This window comes from Triturus cristatus, chromosome 6, assembly GCF_964204655.1.
Source record: "Triturus cristatus chromosome 6, aTriCri1.1, whole genome shotgun sequence".
Classification (NCBI taxonomy): domain Eukaryota; kingdom Metazoa; phylum Chordata; class Amphibia; order Caudata; family Salamandridae; genus Triturus; species Triturus cristatus.
The window spans coordinates 216,716,185-216,731,147 of NC_140589.1; the positions used below are offsets into that span (position 1 = coordinate 216,716,185).

The 14,963-nt window shown below is 42.1% G+C and overlaps 1 protein-coding gene across 2 annotated transcripts in view; it reads right to left on the minus strand.

Moving 5' to 3' along the window:
- Positions 1-14,963, minus strand: part of LOC146816669 (adhesion G protein-coupled receptor F5-like) — a 675,219-nt gene that overhangs the window by 454,269 nt on the left and 205,987 nt on the right. For both annotated transcript variants that reach the window (XM_085610569.1, XM_085610570.1), the window contains exon 8: positions 11,163-11,363. In XM_085610569.1, the coding sequence (XP_085466695.1) occupies positions 11,163-11,363 (201 nt within the window). The remainder of the gene's footprint in view (positions 1-11,162; positions 11,364-14,963) is intronic.

Genomic DNA, 14,963 nt, shown 5'->3' on the forward strand with positions numbered 1-14,963 from the left:
GAAATCGTTGGAAAGTTTGATCATGCCCGAGAGTTCAGTGCTAGTGCAATACATTGATGACCTATTGGTGGCATCAAAGACACGTGAAGCTTGTGAAGTAGATACCATAGCTTTACTGAATCATCTGGCAGATGGAGGGTTAAAGGTATCTCCAGCCAAATTACAGTTTTGCAAGAAAGAGGTGCATTATCTTGGACACAATATTGAAAAGGGTCTGAGAAAAGTGACTACTGACAGAATCAGAATAATCAGAGAAATGAAAGCTCCAAAAACCCAGAGAGAAGTGAGAATGTTCCTGGGTATGGTGGGTTATTGTCGTCAGTGGATAATTAATTTTTCCTTGATAGCAAAGCCACTGATTAAACTGACAAAAAGTGAAATGACGGATCCATTGGATCTAGATGCAGAACAAATGGCAGCATTTGAAGAGCTCAAAAGTAAAATGTGTGAGGCTCCAGCTTTGGGCATGCCTGACTATGAAAAAGAATTTGAGCTGTACTGCAGTGAAAGAAATGGATGTGCACTTTCAGTGTTAATTCAGAAGCATGGATTACTGAGAAGGCCTATTGCGTACTTCTCATCGACACTTGACCCTGTAGCTGTGGGTTTACCAGGTTGTCTGAAATCTGTGGCTGCAACATGCAGGAGTCTGGAACAGAGTGAGGGGATCATAATGGGATATCCTGTAAGGGTATTCGTACCTCACAATGTGGCAATTCCTTTGACAAGAAGCAGGACTCAGTACATGTCACATAGTCGATTGACTAAATATGAAAAAGTGATTCTGGGAGCATCAAATGTGACTCTTGAGAGATGTGTAAATGTGAATCCAGCGACACTTTTACCAGATATTGAAAATGTGGGTGTGAAGATGGAAGATGATCATGATTGTTTGGATGTGCTTGAGTACTGTATAAAACCAAGACCAGACATAAGGGATCTACCCTTGAATGAGAGTGATCATGTGTTGTTTGTGGATGGATCATGCCTGAGAAATGATGATGGTGTGCTATGTGCAGCATATGCGGTATGCAAAGTTTCAGAGGTCATGGAAGCATCACCATTGAAAGGAGTGAAATCTGCGCAAGTTGCTGAATTGATAGCATTGACAAAAGCTTGCGAAATTGGGAGAGATTTGAGGACGACTGTATTGACTGATAGTCAGTATGGATTTGGAGTGGTGCATGATTTTGGCCAACTTTGGCTACAAAGAGGTTTCTTGACATCGAGTGGAACTCCGATAAAGAATGCTGAAATGATTGGTAAATTGCTTGAGGCGATACAGCTGCCTAAGGAGTTAGCAGTTGTAAAATGTGCTGCCCATGGACTAGGGGAGGATTTTATAACGGTCGGAAACCGTTATGCGAACGATGTTGCACAATATTGTGCCAAAACAAATCAGTCCATCAACAGGGACAGAGAAGGGGAAATGTCTTTACTCTCTGTGATGTTTACTAATGTCTTAGAGACCTGGGATGAAGTGAAACAGTTGCAAGATGAGGCAGGAGAGGAAGAGAAAAAAGATTGGATTAAGGCAGGATGTGCTCCAAGAGAAACAGACCATGTTTGGGTCTACAGAGATGGCAGACCAGTGATGCCCAACTCCATCTTGTCGTCAATGGCAAGGATGTATCATGGCCAGGGACATTTGGGGAGGGACGCGATGGTTAGGTCGTTCAAGCAAACCTGGTACAATGCAAAGTTCAGGACAATTGCAGAAAGCATCTGTCAGAGGTGTTTAGTTTGCCAGCAATTTAACACTGGGAAAAAGACAGTGGTGAGTCTGGGGACAATAGGCAGAGAAGGAGGTCCTTTTACAAGAATGCAGATTGATTTCATTGAGATGCCCCAAGTAAACAGACTGAGGTATGTTCTAGTGGTAGTCTGTTTGTTTTCAAGGTGGGTGGAAGCTTACCCGACTAGAAGAAATGATGGATTGACAGTGGCAAAGTTACTGTTAAGGGAGTTGATTCCTAGGTACGGGTTTCCAGTAACAGTTGAGTCTGATAGAGGTGGACATTTTCAAAATGAGCTCATGGCTTTGATTTGTGAAGCATTGAAAATACAGCAGAAGCTACATTGTGCATACAGACCAGAGGCTTCTGGTGTGGTTGAGCAGATTAATGGCACAATCAAGAATAGGATTGGAAAAATGTGCTTAGCCACTGGCATGAAATGGCCAGATGTTTTACCTCTAGTTCTGATGACTATGAGATCTACTCCAGATAGAACTACTGGTTTGAGTCCGCACGAGATAATCATGGGACGTGCAATGCGCCATGCATTCGTGCCTGTCAATAAATTGGTGACAATAACTGATGACATGATTTTGGATTACTGTAAAGGCCTGGCTGACGCAGTTCATTCTGTGTTTCACCAGGTTGGAGAAGAAGCTACCACACTTGAGAAGAAGCAAGTCCATGATCTGAGTCCAGGAGACTGGGTGAGGATAAAAGTTCACAGAAGAAGAAATTGCTTGATTCCAAGGTGGGGAAGGCCGAGACAAGTTATTCTGACTACGACGACTGCAGTAAAGTGTGCTGGAGTGAAGCACTGGGTACATGCAAGTCATACTCTGAGAGTTCCAAACCCAAAAGAAGGGACTGGTAAAGAGTATTTTGAAGAGTCAGATTCCAGCGATGATGAAGATACAGAATCAGTGGGGAAAGAAGTAGGAAAAGCTTCGAATGAACCACTGCGAGTATCAGAGAAGAGATCGAATTCTGTAAAAGAGCCTGAAGTTTCAAACAGCAGTGAAGGAAAAAGAAAAGAAAAGAGAAATCACACAGAGACTACTCCTGAATCAGAAGAGGAGGAGATTGAAGAACCACTTGAGATTATACTTGAAGAAGTAGGGTCAGAAGAAGATAGAAAGGGACAGATTGCGGAAGACCCCCGAGGAGGTGTAGGGAACATTCTTGATGAGCCAGGTGAAGGGACAAGTAGACAGCAAGAAGATTGCGTGTCGGAGATCCGAGGAGGGACAAGAGTAGGGAAGTCTCAAACAGTGGTGAAAAAATCTGTGGAAAAGAAGAGAGCTGCTGGAAAGCGGAAACAAGAGGCACTTGAAACAGATGATGAGGATGAACAAACAGAGGGTCGAGTTCTGAGAAAGAGAACTTGGATTGGAGAAAGAAGTAATAAAGAAATAAAGCCGAAAAAGGTGTTAAGAGGAGATCGTTGGCCTAACAACAGAGTTAAGAGGTTGAGATACAAAATAATAAGAGCAAGTACATCGAAAGCTGAACAAGTGAATGAAGTTTCGAGTCAAAGTTCAAAAGCTGAAGGAGAAGAATCAAAGGAGTCAAACGAACCAGTAGAAATAAAAAGAGTAAGAAGACCCAACCAAAAGTACAGATCGCCGGAATGGTCTTATGTGGCACTGTCTGAAGGAGGAAAAGAAGAAGCAGTGACTCGAGATAATCCGGAAGAGATCTTGAGAGAAGTGGTTGAGGAAGATACTGGTGAAATTCTGAAAGTACTCTTGACTGACATTGGAGAAGAGTCGAGTACTGAGGATTTTGATGTTGGAGATCTAATACAATTTGATGTTGAAGAAATTGAAGTGAAGAATGACAAGTATCCAAACTGAATAAAGGAAGGATTCACTTGGATTAAGTGAACGAAGAGATCATTTGGATAAACTGAAAGCTGAAGAATTGCTGAAGAATTGAAAAAGTTCAAACAGTAGTGGAGTAGTAGAGGCTAAACTAAAATGGCTAACATAGAGGATAATAGAAATAGATGTGCCTTCTTTAAAAGGTGGTGTAGGATGTGCTGCTGCTGTACTGGATTATTAATGCTTCTATGGGGTGTTTAGTTTTATTAGTTACTTTTAAAGTAGAGTTTGAGATGCATACAGAGAATGTGACAAATGTAGAGAAGAATTCACAAAAAGTAGTTCCAATTAGAATTAGTAATACTTACATACACAAAGATAGGTCAATTAATAACTTTTCTAGTAATGTTTTTCGAAACTGTTATATGAATATGTGAAAACAATGGAAGTAAGGGATTGCTACGTCTGTATGCAATTACCTGCATCCGTTTCAGAGGGTGTTACTTATCATCATTTACCAGCTACATATGGTATTTCCTGTAGTATTTTAAGTAGTGTTTTTTATTTGTTAGGGAAGGTAGATTACAAGATGTCTAACAGAGATAGTATTTTGGGGCACTTGCCAATGAACAAAGAGCTGAATCCAGCTAAAGAAGCTAACACTTTTGGTGAGATTTTTATTGAAGAAAAAGGATTAACATTAGATTACATTTTTAAGAATAATTTAACTTGCAGTTTGAAAGGAGAGGAGAAAGCTTTCCTGGATATGGTAGAAGAAAGGAGATTGAACATGCATGAGAAAGCAGGAAAATATAAAGTGAGTGAGACAATTTGGGACATTGAGATGGGAAAAGAGTTGAAGAATGGGGCTAGTCCAACTTTAGCTCTAGATGCACCACAGAAGGGTAAACTTTGTATTACAAGAAGGAAATCCCAATATGATACATATTTTGTCGGGACTAGTGAGTGCCATGATACATACTTCATTGCAACAGGTTGGGGTTTCAGAGGTGGAGAAGATACAATTTTTCCAGGAGTATATTATGTTTGTGGGAATAAGGCTTATTACAAGTTGCCTGACCATTGGTATGGCACGTGTTATGTGGGCCTATTTTTCCAAAGATTTTTCATATAGATAAAATAACAGATGTAGAACATATTAACTTACTAATGCGTTTTTAGAGAGAAACTTGGTCTGAAATAGTGGGTGATATTTTTGGGGTTTTGATTCCAGCAGTGGGAATTTCTTTGAATGCTTATGGAATTCGGAAACTGTCCACAGTGGTTGATCGCTTATCGACAAATACCGCTGGAGGGTTTCTTTTGGTGAATACGGAATTAAGTGCCGTACGTGCCATGTCTATGCAAAATCGACTTAAACAAGAAGTTGAAAAGAGAACCTCAAGAAATTGAACTAGAAGAATTAAGGGAGAGTGTTTACTTAGAGACAAAGAGGGATGATGAAAGAGTGACTGGTGTCTAATGTTGTGTAAAGGGGAAAAGACATTTCCGATTTCTCCTAAAATAGGGACTAAATTTTCACTAATTTTTTTTTTTTTGGGGTTTATTTGGTGATAAAATCACCAAAGGGGGGATTGCTGGAGCAGAGTTTTCAGTTTGAAAATTCTGGGGCTTTTGAAGCTCTGGCATGTCTATTCGTTGTATTAATTTATTAATAATTAATAATTAATTATTTTGTCTTGTGCAAGTGCGTTTATATTAATCAAATCCGTTAGTCCTAACAAGAGAGAGTTACACGTGGGTGTGCATAAATGTGCTGTTTTAAAAAATAACGTGCATGTTTTCATGTTTAAACGTTGCTATGTGCTGTTTATTTTTTAGCACAAAACGCTTTCTGAATTAATGCTTTTCTATGTTGCAAGTGCTAGATAAATGCATACACATAAGGGTATTAGTGGGGTTAACACTGTTTAATCACTATGCTGTGGTAACGTTGTTTTGTCTCTTTTAATTAAGATGGTCTATTGAGGCCTATGTTGGTCTAAGAAAAGATGGCCGAATTGTGAGCCTGGCTGTGATTTAAATATGAAAACTGTGACGAGGGAGACCCCTGCTGGAAATGGTCCTGAAGCTAACTGACCATGGTCCTTGCTTGAAAAACTTTCCATGAGGACAGCAGCAGTTTTTGGGAAGTCTCCAAGTGAAATGAAGGTGTCCTTGGCAGCCTTGGGAAACAAAGGAGCCTTAGAGAGAAGCTCTGAACTGTGGCTCGATAGCCGAGGAGAAGCAGGATTAATATGATACATGTTTTATTTTCTTGGTTCCTGTTCCGTAGTTTTCATTATGTGTACTTTTCCTGAGCGGAGATTCTCAAATGTAGCGATGTTACATCCTTTCCTTCTCGCTCTGCTCAGCAAGTCCGGCGGACATTATAGTTTTTTCTATGTTCCCAATGTATCTTTCTATTGTTTAGAAACTATAAGATGTTAGCCTAGAGAGGGTCTTTGCCACTTGCCATTTTGCCTTTGCCGCGTACCGAATCTGCGTTGCTGAGGATTGATGCTGAAGGGACTTCGTCTTGAGAGACATTTACCGAGAGACTTGTCCTGACCCGTTCTGACATTTAGCTAGAATAGGTAACTATGAGAAATGATTTACTCTAATTGATTTTCTTTGACTAATTTTAGATAAAGCAATATAATTTTAAACATGGTGTTGGATATTCTTTCTTGTCAATTATTGGGTTTGCGTTATTGATTATTGTTGTATATATTGTATAGATTATGCTTAGAGACAGTCACAAAAACCAGGTCTTATAGACCTCGATATAGATGCAGGGTGTTTAGGAGTGTTTCCTTCCACAGGTTTATTGGTGGTAGAGTATTTGAGCGTATGTTAGTGAAATGGGCCCTAGCGTATGATGTATGCATGTGCGTGTAACTGTGAGATTACTTTATTCGCGGTAGTGGGTATATTGTACACACCCTGATCTCTATCATTTGCTTGCTATGTCTGGCATGAGAACATGCTTGTGCTCACTTTCTAGAACATGGTCAAATTGGCCTACACCTGATTGGCACATTTAATTTCACTATTAAAGTGGTATGCCATATACCTAGAGGCTTTAAATTAAATGCTACTAGTGTGCTTGCAGCACTCATTGTGCCACCCACTCAAGTAACCCCTGAAACATATCCCAGGGCCGCAATTGCAGTCTGAATTCAGTTGTAAACTGCCAATTCAACGTGGCAATATGACCCTCTTACAAAGCCTTAAACTTCCTTTTATTGCAAATAATTCACTCTTACCGTAGACCCTAGGTAGCACATGGACAGCTTGCATTGTAATTAAAAGATTGGACGTGTACTTTCAAGTTGTATATGTCCTGGTAGTGGAAAACTCATTTTTCACTACTATGAGTTCTACCTCTCTTATGGGATAACATTGGGTTGATTTATTACATTTAATAAGAGTTAACTTTCGATTAGGAACAGATAAACATTTAATATTTGGTTTCTGAGAAATTCCATTTTAAAATATTCTTTAATGGTAAAGTCAGATTTTAAGTAACAATTTTGAAAATGCCACTCTTGGATAGTTCGCATTTTCCTGCCCTGGACAGGGAAGAAAGGAAACTTAAAGTGCTTCAAATGGAATTCTCTAGAATCTTCTCCTACTTCAAAGCAGGCAATGGATATAATAATTGGACCCTCAGAGCCTCTCCACTTAATTTCTGGTCCTACGAAAAGATTTTCAGAGGACTGGCTGCTGCTGTGGCCTGATGTGTACATCAGAAGGAAGGCTGCTTTTCTGAACCTGGAAGGGCTGCTTTGCTGCCTAAAGACTGTCTTGAACTTTCAGAGGCATGCCCTGCTGTTTGATCCCTGGGCCATCTCATGAATCCAGGACCACCAAGGACTAGTTGACTAGCCTCCTGAACAGAGCCTTAGGCCCTGAAAAGGCTCCAACCATCTTGGAGCTGCATCTGGACCCACCATGAATCCTACCATACCCATTGGTGCTGCTCCAGTCCTGAACCCTTGGTGGCGGCACTAAAAGTGCCCACAGAGCCAAAATCTCAAACTTAGAACTTAAAAAATATTTTAATAAAAACTGCCTTGAGAACCGTGAGGGGAATAGAACCAACCCGATAATCTATCCACCCAAAATGCATCACAAATCTGCCTCACTTTGCTACGTTCTTTTCCGCAGCAGCAAATCAGTGCAGTAGTGCTTTGCCTCTGCCAGCTACAGCCACCAGCTTTGTTCCACAGGAGATTTTTGAGTTCTAAAAAAGAGTCTAAGGGCCACGTGTACCTAGGTTTTATTTTGTGAGTTCCTAATAGCAAAGTTTTGTGATTCGCTATTCGAAAACCACAAATGTCTATGTACAAATGTGTCCTTGACCAATTTAGCAATTCCTAAAGGGGTAGCAGTTGACTTACCTCCTTGATATTCATGAGGTGGGTCACAATTTATGACCCATTGGGAATTGCTAAAAACAAAGGGGTGGTGGCCTGCTGGGGACAACAGACCACCTTGTCTGTGTTTGCTTTTAATAAAAAGCAATGTTTTTTTTAAATGCAGCCCATTTACCTTAAAGGAAAATGGGATACATTTCAAAAAGAAAAATTAAAAATTTCCTTTTAATTTTTTGAGAGTGGGCAGCGGTCTCAGAACCACTGCTTGCTGTTTAAAAACATTTTTGTAACCATTCACAAAGTAAAAGGGGTCCCCTAGGCGGAAAAGATTCGGAATATTTTGCTGCCACTTTCAGGTCGCATAACACTCATACATGGTACTGCGAGTCGCTAATCGTAAGGGAGAGCCTTAACACCGCCCTTCCTAATAAGTAATCATGAAACCCAAATTGTGATTTGGTAACAAGTTACCAAGTCACTGTTAATGCTTTGTACATGCCAAACACCTTTTTGCATTTGTAGATTCTGCAAATCGGCCCATTTGCAACTGATAAAATGGTTTGTACATGCGGCCCTAAGACTGTATAAAGAAATCTTCGCTGCAACTTCATCCAGCAGCTCCCCGGTGACAACTCCTCCTCCTCGACGACCACCTGCAGTCTAGCCCTGCTGAAATTCTACCTTCTCAGAATACTTTTCTTTAACATTTCTTCTAGGTCCGCAGGTAAGCACTGACTGTTTTTTGTATCTGACCTGCGCTCTATCCCGGTTTGCCATATTTTTCGCACTTGACCTTATCTCTCACGACTAGATGTGGGTGGTAGGCACTTTGATGTTTTAGGCTCTAGTTTGCACTTTAAAAATTCATACCTCTGGTTCTACTGATTGGATTTATGTAATTGTTATGCCAAATATTATATTTACATTTACTATATTATTCAAAATTGGTTTGGGATTTTTCTTGTTTTTTTAAGTTTATTACTGTTTGACTGCTGTATAAATACTTTACACATTGCCTCTTAGTTAAGCCTGACTGCTTTTCCACCAAGCTACCAAAGGGTTAAGCACAGGTCAATGCAGTGTCTTTTCTGGTTCACTCTGACTGGGATTGTGATTGTTGCTTGAGTAGGGTTAACACCTCACTCCCAATTTCTCACAAACTGTTTCTTACTCCCCCCTTTTCCTTTCACTTTCATTTTAGTATTATTTGTTAGTACTATATTAATATGTTAATGGGTATATAATTTCATATAATATTATGCTGTTGGTATTTATATTTTCATTAATCAACATTATCTTTAAACTCAAGGTAAATCTTTGTATTTCATGGTGGGAAATTTGCAACTGTTTTTATGGGTCGGTGAAATGGTGACATGTGCAACCTCTAGGGGACAAAAATGGCCATACTCTGATTAGTTAATTCTAATTGGCAGATGTATCACATCCATTGGGAATAAGTGGACTTCACATTAACGGAGATCACTAAATTAACCCTAAATCTTTACTATGTTTTTTTGCAACTGAAAAGTCATAGAATTTTGTGTCATAAATTAAAGTATTAATCACAGATTTAAAAATATACCCTGGCTAAAAAGAACTTTGATTGGGAAGTGGCAAAGTGTGCAATAAAACTTCCTAGTGGAAACATGCAATTCTTAGCATATTAGTAATAGCTCCTAAATACACTAAAAAAAGAAACACCCCACTAAAGAACACTTGCCCAAATGGGCAGGTATAGTGGAAATGATACTTTGTTGCAACATAGATAAATTATATATTTGCCCAACTCTCTATATTTTAAAAGCTACTCTAGACAGTATTAAAAAGAGATAGAAGCTGAGTAAAAACAAATTAAAACAGCAATTAATTCCTTCTTTTGATGACACATCTTAAAAAGGAGCAAACATTTACACAAATTGTTGGGGTCTCCAGAGCTTGGAGAAACTCCAGAGCAACATGAGAAAAATGAATACCTTGTGTCCTAACAATAGGGAGTATATCCATTTTGGAAAGATCTTGATTAAAGTTTCAAAATAAAATAAAATGTAACAAACTTTGGGATGAAGCTTCATCACATGGGCGTGTCAGAATACTGGACACGTCATGCTTGCCCAAGGGAAGATTCAAACGCCATCTTATAAAACGCAAGTGGAAAGCATTAATAACATTCTGTCCCAGGAAGAACCAATCCATCGTAGGTATGAAGCCATACCTGGGATGTTATGCAGGGCTTCTTACTCTCTGACAGTAGTTTTTGAGGACCCAATCGCAGCTCTAAGGTTATGTCTATTTTTTTAACAGTGATTTAACCTGAGCCACATCTTGCTTGGTCAAAATGTTCATACTATGGAAAAACTGTGCCTCCCCCAGGCCCTCAAACATGGTCTTTACAAAGCAAATCCAGGAGGTATTCAGCCCTCTATCACAGGTTAGGCATTCTAGGACTATTTCCTTATTAAAGTCTGTGTGCGGGTAACTCTGTAATGAGCACGACAGCAACAGTGTGGCAAGAATGACAGCAGATCCAGCCTCGGCTCTGCCGATTACGATGTTGGTTTCTGAGAGCCTTTCCATGTCAGCCTTTCTGACATGGAAAGGCAATTGGAAAGTGACTTTGGGGGCCTCTAGCATGGTGCCCATCCCAACTATCCCTCCGTTATGAGGCCTGGGGGGGCACCTTTAGTGCTCCCCTAAGCATCCCTGCACTGTGTGGCAGGCACAGCATGGTGCCTGCCACACGGTAGAGGGATGTTTACAAACATCCATTTTTCAATGGAAACTTGTGCTACAGGCCTTTTCCACCTGCCACACAAGCTTCCATTGAAAAATGGAGGCTTGTGACTGGCTAATGGGAGTTTGCATCCTAATTCTGCATCCGGAACTGCCTACCCAAGGTCGGGCAGTTCCAAACCGCAACTTCCCCCTAAAATCATAATGAGGCCCATAGTGTCTTCAAACAATGAAACCTGTCTGAATCCAGACCTAAACTCTGTAGTGGCATTTGATACAACATTTTAGTTACTGCAAACCAAGTAGTTATTCATATCAAAACCATAAACGCTTATAACAAACAGGCATTAATTGTGAAAGGTCCATTAACCAGCAATCAAATTATAAATTAGCTGTCATCATTTTACTTTATCAAAGATGCATTTCCAAAGTCCAGTAAAAGAGCCCTTTAAGAACAAAAAGGTGCTCTTGTCATAAAGAAAATGGTGTACCTGAATGTGAAGAAGCGATGTTTGAAATAACCAGAACTGATTCTGACACACCATCTTTGATTGTGTTAGCAGCACTTATATTGACAGGAACTCCATTGTGAGTCCAACTGACAGAAGTTGAGTTGGATCTGGTTCTGCAGGTCAGCGTCAATGTTTCACCTTGATAAAGTATGTCTGAGGATAATGTAAAATTTGTTTGACCTACAAATTAAGGAAAAAAATATATATCCTATTAGAACAAAAGATATGCCCCATTAAGGAATGAACATAGTTTCAGGACATAATGGACATAATTCACAGAGCAAAAGGCTAATATTTAGGGCATCATAACAATGTCGAGCGGAGAGCCTCCACCTGACACCGTCTCCGATTTGGGACCGAACGACTTGGGTCGTCAGTTTCGACCACCAGATTACTATGCGACCGAACACTGTTCAGTCGGATTCCCACTGTTTCCTATGGTAGCTTGTGTTATGCCCGAAAACCAGTTGTAACACAGGCTCCGATGGGGAAATGGGGTGTGTGTGGAAAACCCTGCACCCTGTGGAAGGCATCCCATGGTGCCTTCCACACAATGCAGGGTTTCACAGAGGGGTACCTTAGTTACCCCCTCTGCCCCAACCGTAGGCCACGGGGGCAAAGGGGCCATCACTGTCTGATAGCCTTTCTGTGTCGGACAGGCCGACCCTGAAAGGCTGTTGGAAACCAACATCGTAATCCCAACGGCGCAAACGCCGTCCATAGGGGGTTGCGGTGCGGTGCAGTTCCGACCAACAGGAATACTCCACGAGTCGGTTGAAACCAAGTCGGAAGGATCGCCCGGTGTAAACTCCGACCGCGAACATCGTAATCGGGCGGTTGGACTGTAAACCAACAAAGTCAGTCGGAAGTGGTCCGACACAGTCGTGAAGATTCTGACTGTCGGGCTGAGGCTTTCCATCCAACATTGTAATGAGCCCCTTAATGCTATGATTACATTGATTACAGCTGTCCTAGAGAATCACACAAATGTCCAGGACTTAACTCTCATGGCGAGGGTCATTGTATTTTTTTTTATTTGGGGTTTTGCTTTTTAACATAAAAAATGTGTATCTTTGCCTTATGGCTCTGTCATTTTTGACAGAGTCGTATGGCAAAGTTATGATTCAATAGCAGGAACCATCTAGATGGCACTCACTGTCAATGTCTGACCACCGGTCTGATGGATATTTTAAAATTTGGTAGTCAGGACCTGTAAGAAATAGGGGTATCTAGTTGGCAATGGTTTGCACCTTTGTCCAAGTAGGGACCCTTCCTTCTAGTCAGGATGAGGGAGTTACACTCCTGAAACAACCCCTTGTTCACCTCTTTGGCAGTCTGGCATGAGCAGTTAGGCTTATCTTAGAGGCAGTGTGGAAAGCATTTGCACATAAACAACAGTAATGCAGTGAAGACACTACAAAGAGACACCACACCAGTTTATAAAAATATCCAATATTTTTATATATCTAAAACTAGACCAAAACCGATAAAAATCCACCATACAGTTCTCAGAAATCTTCAATAATCAAAATAGACTTGAAATACAGTTCTTTGAAGTTGATAGCTCCATCTGGGGCTATCACGGTGTCATGAACAACAAATCCAAACAGTTCTGGCTCACCGCTGCGTCGTGGGCCATCTAGGGTGTTGGGAAGACCCGCAAAACTGTACCTTTAGAAGTTAAGGGTGTCGGCGACCTCTCAATGAGCTGGCGTCCGCAGGCGTTGGATCTGGAGGTCGGTGCAGGAGTCGTCGGGCCCTTAAATTCACACACGTTGCAGATCGAACTCCTCACGGTTGAAGTCAGGGGCACCAGCATCAGCAGGCGTAGGGCTGCGGTGCGAAGTGCAGTGGTGCGGTGTGAGGTGCCCTCAGGTCGCGGTGCAGGCAGCGGTTCGTTGATGGTCATCCAGCGGCATCGGTGGGACCAGGGCTGTGGTGCGAAGTGATGCAGTGCTCGTCGTGATGCTGGCAGGTTATGGTGCAAGCAGCGGCGTCATCGTAACTGAAGCGCTGTCATTGGTTGACGAACTGGAGTCGATGGTGCCGGTATCGGTAGGCCAATGTTGCGGTACGAGGTGAAGACGGTGTGTTGTGTAACTTACGAGCGGTGCCCTTGAACCACAGTGCAAGCAGCAGTGTCAATGTTGGTGTGAAGTGGCGTCATCAAGGACACCATGGCGACGGCGTAAAGCGAGGCGGTGCAGAGTGTGGTGTCCACAGGTCACGGTGCAAGCAGCGGCTCGGTGATGGCGTGAGGTGGTGTTGTCGGTGAGACCAGGGTTGCGGTGCAGCGTGCGGCGGCGCCCTCTGCTGTGCCTTCAGGACACAGAGTCGGCAGCGGCGTCATAGAAGGTATCGGGTTGCTTTTTCTTCTGTTGCAGCAGAAAAAACACAGTCCCCAGTGCTGATGGCAGAAGATCTTGAAGTTGTTGCTGTTCCTGAGACTTCTTGAACAGGGGGCAAGCTCTACCTCAAGCCCTTGGAGAAACTCACAAAAAGAAATTGCAGAAAGTTCAGTCCAGTCCTTTCACTGCCAAAGACAGAAGCACCCACTGCAGGCCAACACAGCAAAGCACACAGCACACAGTGGTAGTCCCTCCTCACAGTCTCTCCAGCTCTTCTTCCTGGCAGTGTTCTTGGTTCCAAAATATTTCTAAAGTTCTGGGCCTCAGTATTTATACTGCAAAATCCTTTGTTCTCTTGTGGCAGAGAATCCCTGTATCCAGCCAGAACCAGTTCTGTCCTCAGTGTAGCTGCCCAGCAGGTGGTGGAAACAGCGTTGACACTGGCAGACCAGGTCCATTCAGGTGTGAATGAATCTTCTCCCCCTCCTCTAAATGCAGACTGGGCCTATTGAGGTGCTAGTGAAAACTCCTCCCACTACTATGAATGCAGCCAGGTCTATTCAGCCCAGCCCTAAGTCATCCAGACTCTCTGGAGCCACTGCACATCCCCAGCCCTTGTCACTCCAAAGCCAGACAGTCAATACACAGCCTAGCAGAGGCACACTCGATGGCTAAGCAAGAAAATACCTACTTTCTAAAAGGGGGATTTTCAAACAGAGAATGTAAATATCACCCTCACTAAAAGATGCATTTTAACATTCTGAGTTAAGGCATACTAAACTTTATTTTCCTACCTTGCTTCCAGGGGTAGTTATGTTTATAAGATGTTATAAGTAAACTCCCCATTCAATCCCATGGGAACAGGTAGCCTTGCAACAGTGAAAAATGAAATTGGCAGTATTTCACTATCAGGACACGCCACACACACCAGGGCATGTCCTACCTTTCACATACACTGCACCCTGCCCACAGGGGTACCTTGGGCCTACCTTAGGGGTGACTCACTTGTAAGAAAAAGGGAAGGTTAGGGTCTGGCAAGTCGGTGCACTTGCCAAGTCGACATGGTAGTACTAGACTGCACACAGACACTGCAGTGGCAGGTTTGAGTTACCTTTTCAGGGATACTCATGTGGGTGGCACAGTTAGTGCTGCAGGCCCACTAGTAGCATTTGATTTACAGGCTCTGGCACACTCAGGGCACTTTACAAGGGGCTTACCAGTAAATCAAGTATGCCAATCATGGAACCACCAATCCATAACACAATTTCATAGAGAGCATATGCACTTTATCACTGAATAGCAGTGGTAAAGTACCAACAGTCCTAAAACCAACAACAACAGGTCAGGAAGAAATAGGAGGAAGAAGCAAAAAGTCTAGGGATAACCCTGCAAAAAGGGCTTTTCCAACAGGACCTCTGTCAGGGTGCTGGAG